The sequence below is a fragment of the Monopterus albus genome, unplaced genomic scaffold (genome assembly GCF_001952655.1).
Source record: "Monopterus albus unplaced genomic scaffold, M_albus_1.0 scaffold315.1, whole genome shotgun sequence".
In the NCBI taxonomy this organism is placed as follows: domain Eukaryota; kingdom Metazoa; phylum Chordata; class Actinopteri; order Synbranchiformes; family Synbranchidae; genus Monopterus; species Monopterus albus.
Window position 1 is genome coordinate 51916 of NW_018128195.1, and position 10058 is coordinate 61973.

General features: G+C 39.6%; 1 protein-coding gene across 4 annotated transcripts in view; it reads left to right on the plus strand.

The window, feature by feature from the left end:
* ipo8 (importin 8) overlaps positions 1–7973 on the plus strand; it is a 26524-nt gene extending 18551 nt beyond the window's left edge. For all 4 annotated transcript variants that reach the window (XM_020623898.1, XM_020623899.1, XM_020623900.1 and 1 more), the window contains 4 exons: positions 1081–1286; positions 3101–3322; positions 6523–6652; positions 7510–7973. In XM_020623898.1, coding sequence (XP_020479554.1) covers positions 1081–1286; positions 3101–3322; positions 6523–6652; position 7510 — 559 coding nt within the window. In that variant the 3' untranslated portion in view covers positions 7511–7973. The remainder of the gene's footprint in view (positions 1–1080; positions 1287–3100; positions 3323–6522; positions 6653–7509) is intronic.
* The last annotated feature ends 2085 nt before the right edge of the window (positions 7974–10058 follow it).

Here is a 10058-nt window from a genome sequence, read left to right on the forward strand (position 1 = left end):
TTGTCCTGCTCCTTCTGGTATGATTTGTCATGTTAGCTTTGCAAAACAGAGGGCACATTTGGAGTGTGGAAAAACAGACAGCTTGTATGACAGACCTGTACGGTGACCTTTACCTTAACCTCAGCTCACTGACTATATTGGGCAACCTGCATATGTTGCACAGAAATGCAGGGAAGCTAAGCTAACCATGTAGTGACTTCAACTCCATATATTCTTAATACAAATATCAGACTGACATCAACATTCTTATCTCACTCAAAGAAAGCAAATGACCATGTTTCCCACAAACTGTTTTAAGGCCTGAAAAGGGTATTTAACTAGACTGAAGTTATTAAAAGTGTGATTTCTTTTATCAGGTATAGAGAAGCTTCTTTGCACTGCAATGCAGCCATTTGTTTATCTAATAAATATCAAATCCTATGATCTTTTTTATCCTGTTATTTTGTCTGAAGCTGCCCATTAATAATTTAAGACCATTCATTGACTGTGGTCTTTGGAAACCGGAATCCTTTTCTAGCTGTTTTTGTTTGGTTGTTAAATTCAGGTGGATTAGGACATATTTGTTTGGCTTTTTTAAAGGATAATGCCAGTCATTTTCTGTATAACAGTATTTTCAACAATCCCTATACAGAGACTACAAACTAGCAATGAATTTCCTCTTCTTAAGGTTAATGTCTGTCTGTCTCCAACCTGGATTATCTTATTCATCCGTGCCATAGACCTCTATTGTTGTTCAAAAACAATTAAAAACACATCGGTGAAACACACCACTGCATTGGGTGACATGTTTCCTTTATACAAAATTACAGTTTTAGTATCTGTAGAAGGATTGTTGAAAATACTGTTAATAAAGAAAATGACCAGCTTTATCCTGAATCCTGAAGTTCCCTTGGCATCCAGAATTTTCCTTGGGGTCAATAATGTATGTATCTGCCTGTCTGTCTGTGTGTCTTTCTTACTTATCCTTTAATGCATGTAGAAACCTTGAAACTAAATCTGGATTTTTTTAAGAAAGCCTTTTAGGACTTGATACTGTCCCCCAGTCTGTCTCATCCTCCCTCTCTCTGATCCGCTCCTCAGGCTCCATGACCGCAAGATGTGTATCATTGGCCTGAGCGTGCTGATGGAGCTTCCCAGCCGGCCGGCGATGCTCGAGGGAGTTGCCGCTCAGATTGTCCCCTCCATCCTTCTCCTCTTCCTAGGCCTTAAACACCTCTACGCCTCCCGCCTTATCAACAAACCAGGCCTGCTAGCCCGCACAGATCCTCAGGAAGAAGACCAAAATGGTGAGAAAAGATCAAGAAAGGGAAGATGGAATAAGAAAAAGAACAAAGCTTAATAGAAATTTGTGGTATTGGAGGAAATAAATCAAATTGAATGAGGATAGAGAGAAAGCAAAGAGCAGGTAGAAATTGGCTTAGTGGTGACAATGGAATTTTATTCTCCATTCTACAATGGGTCTTTGTCTGCTTGACTCTTAATTCAGTGCCAAGTTTAAATTAGGTGCAGCACATCTTTATTTTCACCCCCATGGGCTCTACTTAGCTTCAGTCAAGCATAAAGGAATTAGATTCCTAAGCCCTGTCTACTGTTTGTGGGGCAGACAGATAAATTACCTTAGTGCAGAGGCGAGGGTTTTTCTTGATGCCAGATATTTAAAATGCATTGATTTCACTGCATTTAATGTTTCAGACTAGTTTATTCTTAATAGAAAAGCTTACATTTTGTTCCACTTAAAGTCAAACGTGTTCTGGTTTGAAATATGCTTTCAGTCATATGAGAAGAATATAGAAGGATAATGTTGTGTAGCAAATATCAAGTAGTATGATTTTCCTGTTTTATTCAACTTTATTCAGGTATTTGTTTTAGCACAGAGTGTACTTCACAAAATACAAGCTCATATTTAGGAAACAATAATATAGCTGTTGATGTAAAAATGCCTAGTTTTGTTTTTGCAATTCATGATTTTGATATTACTCTGTGACAGCTAACACAGAGTAACGCTGAAGCCAGTGCAGAAATGTCATAAACTACAATTAAACATTTGTCAATTTATGTGGTACACCTAGTTAAGATTAAGTCAGTCTAATCCAACAGTCCTGCAATTATTCATTCATTTTAGAAGGTGCTGCTGAATTGTACTGAGCTACACTGAGAGTTTTTAACATTTTGTTCTCCCCGTTTATGTCTGTGAAGCTGCTAGTTGTTGGGTGCAAAAAAAAAAACTAGCTCTATTTTTCCATTTTGTAATGTGTCTCACCAGTGACTAACAATCAGTGGGCCTCATGCAGGAACATTTTTGTAGTTTCATCTTAAATCCTTTTATGCTTATATGAGTCTGATTCATCAAACCCTATTAACTGTTTGTTGAAATGCAATTGTTTCACTCTGTGATTGACACTTGTTCATGAGAACATTTTTGGGATGTGATCATTTTCAAAATCATTGCTGTCAGATTGCTAAATAAGGCTCTGCTTGGCAGTACCCCTGCTGTTGCACAAACTCACATGACGGATCCTCAGATAGTACTACCAAACATCATTAGACAAAAATATTTGCATTTTCATTGTCGAGTACAACAGAAGATGATCCTGGATAGAGAACTGAGGCAGCTACCAGAGTTGGAGAAACATTTCTTAACAACTACTGAACTGTATAAGTTGATGCCAAAAGCTTGTTTTTGCCTTATGGAGAAAGTCAGACTGTCTGCACATGATGTGCACAACAGGTTCGATTTCAGGTGAATTTCATTTGAACCTCAGAAATTTTAAATACAAGAAAATAGAGAAGGCAAAGTAGATCAGTTATTTTTCAGTTTGTCGCTTTCGTAGATGAGACCTCTAGGTCCGCTATGAGTCAGCTACAGTTAGCTGAGGTTATCCATTCTGAATTGCCATATTCAGTAATGTGAGATATAAATGATTTAAGCAGCTTTTTACCCAAAAATAAACAAGAATGTATGCAGGTAAATATAGTATGTATCTCCCAAAATGGCGCCCCTTTCCTAACTCTTCCAGTTACCATCTTTTGAAGTATTGAAAAGTTTAAAATAGCCAAAAAGAATCAGCATTAATGGTTGCATTATTTTTCTTGGTGGCAGAGGAGATTCCCAGTGATGAAGATGAGGTGAATGAGAACAGTAACGCCATGCGGCAACAGTCCGGCACGCCAGCAGGCCAGGATGGCGAGGATGATGAGGAGGATGAAGATGAGTACTGGGATAATGACGGCTTTGAGGGAACGCCCCTGGAGGAGTACAGCACACCACTCGACTACGACAACGGAGAGGATGAATACCAGTTCTTCACCTCTGCCCTGCTTAGTAAGTCATCATTCTGTTACGACTACAACCCCAAATCAGAAGAAGTTGGGACGGTATGTAAAATGAAAGATGAAAATAGTGATGTGTAAATCATCTGTGCCCTGTACTACATTGCAAACAATACAGCAGCACATTATTTGATGTGATACCTCATCAATTTTATTCTTTGTTCAAAATAAACACCCCAATTCTGTTACCTGCAACACATTCCAAAAAAGGTTTGGACAATAAAGCATTTACCATGGTGTGATGTTACCGTTCCTTTTCACAACACTTAAAAGATGTTTAGGTACTGAGGACACCAAGTGATTAAGTGTGTCAGCTGTAATTTTGTACTATTCTTCCTGCAAACAAGTCTTAAGGTGTGCAATAGTCCTGGGTCTTTGTCGATGCAATTTCTGTTTCCAAATGTGCCACACATTGACTATTGGGGACAGGTCGGGACTGTAGACAGGCCAGTCCAATACTTGCACCCTTTTTCTCCACAGCTATGCCTTGGTAGTGTGTGCAGCATGAGGTTTTGTATTGTCTTGTTAAATTATGCATGGGAGTCCCTGGAAAACATGTCGTCTTGAAGGCAGCATACGTTGCTCCAAAATCTCTGAGTATTTTTCAGCATTAAAGTTGCCATCACAGAAGTGTAAGTTACCTTTGCCAAGGACACTGACAGAACCCCAGACCATGACAGACTCTGGCTTTTGGACTTGTTGCTGGTAACAGTCTGGATGGTCCTTTTTGTTTTTGGTCCACAGCACACGACATCCATTCCTTTCAAAACAGACCTGATTCATCTGACCACAGTACACATTTCCACTATGTTATGGTTCATTCCAGATGCCTCTGAGCCCAGAGCAGGTGACTGCACTTCTGGACACTGTTGACATAGAGCTTCCTTTTGGCACAGAACAGTTTTAAGTGGCATTTATGGATGTAACTAGTTATTGAAGTGCCTGACACAGGTTTGCCAAAGTGATCCTGAGACCATGTGATTATATTGCCTATAGGAGATTGGCAATTCTCGATGCAGTGCTGTCTGAGGGATCAGAAAGCAGGGTCATCCACCTGAGGTTTGTGCCCTTTACGCACTGAAATCCCTCCAGATTCCTTGAATCTTTTAATTATGTTCTGCACTGTAGACAGTGAGGTATCCAAATCCCTTCATTTCTTTAAGGAACATTGTTTTTAAACATTTCAATAATTTTCTCATGCATATGTTGGCAAACTGGCGATCCTCGACCCATTTTTGCTCCTAAAGGGCTCGGCCTTTCCTGGATGCCACTTTTGTACCAAATCATGATTGTGGTCACCTGCTGACATCACCTGTTTCAAATGGAATCATTATTCTATAGTTACAGTGGCAAGAAAAAGTATGTGAACCTTTTAGAATTTCATGGTTTTCTGCATTGTGTGTTGTGGTGAAGAAGGAGCTGAGTCGTAAGGCGAAGTTCTCAATTTACTGGTCGAACTACGTCCCTACCCTCACCTATGGCCATGAACTTTGGGTCATGACCCAAAGAATGAGATCGCTGATACAAGCGGCAGAAATGAGTTTCCTTCAGAGAGTGGCTGGACGCACCCTTAGGGATAGGGTGTGGAGCTCAGTCACCCGTGAGGAGCTCAGAGTAGAGCCGCTGCTCCTCCACATTGAGTGAAACCAGTTGAGGTGGCTCAGGCACTTGTTTAGGATGCCCCCTGGACGCATCCCTGGGGAGATATTCCGGGCATGTCCCTTCGGGAGAGGGCCTTGGGGCAGACCCAGGACACGGCGAGATTATGTCTCCTGGCTGGTCTGGGAACGCCTTGGGGTTCCTCCTGAGGATCTAGAGACAGATTTTTTCTCTTCGTTACATTAGTAATTTTATGTATGACACAAATGCTTCAAAGCATGACTCAAGTACTTGGCAGTTTCTGCTGAAGCTTCATATCAAGGCTTGTATCATTTTCAGAGGGTCATGTGGTCAATGACAAATGAGTACTCGGTCTCCTGCAGAATAACAATTGTTTGTTTGAGATTAGATTTGCTGATAGAAGGACTGAGAAATCTGAAACTTTCACTAGTGTAGTTTGGTGTTTCGTTTGTCCATTGTGCCAAGACTTTCCCAGTGTGCTAAGTTCAGTATTAAGGATTTGAAGAGTGTGGCAGTGAGAGTGACAAAATGATAATAATAATAATAATAATAAATGGAGCCTGTTTGGGAGCATTTTGAATTAATACTGTGTCTTCCTATAAGGTAAAGGGTATATGGCACATCATATAATATAATAGAAATTTAGTTTCTAAATAAAAATGAATAAAGTTTCCCCTTTTCTTATTCAGTCACATGAGCACTTTCAATTGCTGCAACATGTCTGGAATATTTGCGCTATGTCATCGGCACGATGGATTATGATTTGGTTGCACTTTATTACTTTTAACAGTTGGTGTCACTAGTGAATTTAGAGTGAAATGATGCGTCCAGTCATTGATCTTTTGGTGATACAATGGACTACAAAGCCTCATTGCTTCTGGAAAGCTCCATTTGGTAATTACTGTTATACACATACTGCTGGAATCAGTTAAACCTACTTTTCCTAATGAAAACACTGTCTGGTTTCCATCGAGGCTAAAGATCCATAAATTTATGTATTCCTGTAAAAAAAAAAAAAAATTTTAAATAAAGGAAAAATATCGCCTGTAACAACCGATCATGTCTCATAATCACCACAGTTACACCTTTTCTCCATTATCAAGAGTAGCCTAATTCAGATGACTCTTTGTAAATGTGGTTACAGTAAGAACTCCTAGCAGACACAAATTTTTTTTAATCGATGACCACTATCCCTCTGTAAATACAGCAGAAAAAGCTTGAAAAGAGTTGAGGGTTCAAATGGAGTCATTTATTATTGTTTATTACTGTTGTCAATGTATTTTTTGTCAACAGACAGTAGAAAGTCACTTTCAGCTTTTCCCGTTTAGGGGTTGCCACAGCGAATCATCACACTGACAACTCGCATGTTGACATTTGGCACATGTTTTACGCCGGATGCCCTTCTTGATGCAACCCTGATTCGAACCCGGGCCGCAGCGGCGAGAGCGCTGCGCCTTAACCACTAGCCTATCAAGGACGGCTTTGTCAACAGACAGTAAATTGCTTATTGTTTTTGCTCTGCGGTGGTTGCACAAAACACTTTCACATTACAACTTTTTCTATGTGCATTAGGGGTCCAGAACACTGATGCAGCCTGGTACCAATGTTTGACAGCTCCACTCAGTGACGACCAGAAAAAACAGCTGCAGGAGATCTACAGCATCTCTCAGCAGAGGAGGAGCACTGCTGCCAAGGGCCAATGGTGAGAGGAAATGTACAGAGAAAAAAGGGGGAAAGGAGCTAGTTGGGAGCAGAAGGAAAGAGAGAGATTAAAAGACAAAGCGACAGAATGGGAATGTGAGAAGATGCCCAGTAAATTCAGTGAGAGGTGTTTCTTAATTGGGAAATTGGAAGGGGGGGACCTAACTCTGTATTATATTGAACAAAATGTTGCCTTATTCTGTTGCTCCCCTAAGCAGCAAAGGCAATAATACTTCTCCAACTCCTTCCTAATAAAAGCATAATCTCCCCATATGTTAACTGTTCAGAAAATTTAATTCACAAAGCCAGTTGAGTCAGTTTTGATAAGGCTCACATAAAAATAACTGTATGGATTATACAAGCCTTAGAGGTAGGTACATTTCTAAACGTAGCAAGCCTTTCTTAGCCATTTCCCTTTACTTCTAGTATTTACAGTATACTAAGCTAGAATTCCCACATTCTGACATCAGTTTTGTACTTATAGTAACTCCAAACATGAGTGTGGAATTCATCTTATTATCTCATTCTCTGAAAGAACCCTAATTCCATAATTTTCAGACACCAGTTAGTAATTAGTGGTTTCAAGTAGTGGGTTTTATTACTAAATACCAAATTATACTACTATAGAACTATATGAAAGCTGTGGGATTTTTTTATTATTCACAAGTCATGCAGTCTTTGAGATCTTGTAAGATCATGCAAAACTTTGAGATTTCATTTTTTTTGGTTCCTACCATCTAGTGTTTTGTCTCATTGAGCTCTGTCAAAGATGGCTACAATGATCATCAGTAGCAAAAATGACCAGAGAAACCTTTAAAAACACTGCATTGTTCATTGTTAATCTGGTTGTGTTTTCAGAGCACTGAGGAGACAGTCAGAGAAGGGGGGCCGCGAAGAAGAGAAGAACTGGTCTGACTTGACCTCAAGTGGATTTCAGCCTGTTCTGAATGATCTCAGTCCTGTTTGGAATATATCATACTTAAAGGATCCCACCAAAAGCAGGTCCCAGGATGCCATCAAAACCGGATGTAGAAGCAAGGGCTGGATTGGCATTATATCAGTTTTGGACTTGGTGCACTGTATAGAATCATGCCCCTACTGGAATATTCCTATCAACAGGACAGGATCTGTGTGTGTGTGTGTGTGTGTGTGTGTGTGTGTGTGTGTGTGTGTGGGGCCCGAAATCCTGGAGTTACTATCTTTGCAGCGACCAGCAGTCCACTTGAGGGGCTTGGAAAGTGATGACATGTAAGGTTAGAGCAAGTGTCTTCTTTGGTTAAGTGTTAGGGTAAAGGTGTAAAGGTTAAGGTTAAGGTTAGGCAAGTAACCATTCTGATTAAGGTTAGGGTTAGTCTCCTGCAAATGAATGTAAGTCTATGTATGGACCCTGTAAGTGATGACTTCAGGTCTGTGTGTGTGTGTGTGTGTGTGTGTGTGTGTGTGTGTGTCTATGGACCCTAGAGAAAGGTCTGCAACTTAAATAAAAGTGTTCTTGACCAGCAAAATTCATCTAAGTTATACAGTGCAGCCCTTTGGTCTAAATAATGGTGTTTGTGTGTTTCTGAGAAACTGTAAAAAATAAAAACACATCAGTGTGTGTTTGTACGTACTGTAAGTGCTTGTCTTCATCTTTGTATAGCTGAACGTGCTGTCATCTCATGAAGCGAGGGCTATGCTGAACAAGAAGAGCCTGATTTCTGTCATACAGACTGCAAACAAAGAAGGTCAAAGGGCAAAGACTTGTGGCCTCCAACTATGACATCACACATGAAATGTAAAATGGGAGGGGGCTCTCAGGACAAGCAGTTGTTGTCTTCCTGTTGTCCCCAGTTTTCTGTTTTTCTAACTGTTTTCATAACTAATTTAAGAAAATCATAAAAGTTTATGTAACATTTTCCTGAGTTCTTGTTATTCTGTCCTTATTTACTCCTTTCTACCTGGTGTTTTGCCCATTAATGCTAACTGACAGTTATGGCCACCAGAGCCAATGTCTACTATACTGTCCACCAACAGTAGAGTTCTGTCAGACCATACAATATATACAGTATAGGGTTCTGAATTGTCAGACCATACAGTAATATATTCTATATACACTGGGTTTCATACCTCTAGTCAGAGTTCTACTGCATTAAACATGATTAACATAGCATAAGTTACCCGCATACAGTAGTTAAACACCATGTACAGTATGCTGCAAAGAAGTAGACAACTTATTTATAAACACTAATTTTAAATCTGATTTATCACACAGCTGCTGTCATAACCCTGCATCTATGTTGACTTTGGCAGATAATGTGGTGGACATAAAATTGTCTGTATATTTTATTAGCAAAAATATTGTCAATAAGGGGTCATTAAAACACAATAGCCCCATATTATAAGACAAAACGGAGGTTTATTGGCTGTGTACCACTGCAATAATTAGTTAAGCCACCCTTCCTAAATTACTGTTTTCTAGCCTACTCTTTCAGTCACGTCTCCTAAAACTTTTCAGTGTATTTTTTAGGGATCATGTTTGATTGTTGGATAATACTCTGGTGCAGTGTCTTCTTGAATACAGCTTGTTTTTGCCTTATGGAGAAAGTGAGACTGTCTGCACATGATGTGCGCAACAGGTCTGATTTAAGTTGAATTTCATTTGGACCTCAGAAATCTTACATACAAGAAATTAGAGAAAGCGAAGTTGTCCTCACCACATGTTGAATTTTGGGTAAATGCAACATTTTGGAAGATCACTCCCATTATCCATCATAGAGATGTACACTACATACATCTAAAAAGTGTGTGAGTGGTTAATGTAAAATGTGAGTGTGACTTGTTAATGTGGAGAGACAGTGTGAGTGCTTAATGTCAAGAGTGAATGGTTAATGTGGAGCGCGATTGTATGTATGATTTTTTGTATACATGTTTGTATGTATGTATGTATGACCTTATGTATGATTGTATGTAAAATAACATCTCTATGATCAGTTAAATCTAGTATTAACCTAATGTTGCTGATAAATTGTTGCTGAAGTCAAGTTGAGTATTTTACCAGTGTTAGTCAAGCAAGTCTCAAGTCCTTAAATTATGTTTGAATTGAGACAAGTCATGTGACTTGAGACCCCCACCTCTCCAAAAAAACATTGTACGATCATGCACTGGCCAGGAATCAACAGCGGGACCCACATGGGAAGCGGCTATGCTTACCACTGTACCAGGCTTTGACAGAAAAACATGGCAATGTCAGCACACATAATGAGGGCATCACACCACTGTTCATTATGTTTAGATGCATGATGAACTCTCTATCCACAAATCAAAATTGACAGGCAAGGACTTGACATTAGCTCAAACAATTCTTGAGGACACAGGATCATCGTAATGTCTTGCATTGGCCAAGAATCAAACTGAGAGCATCTGCTTGG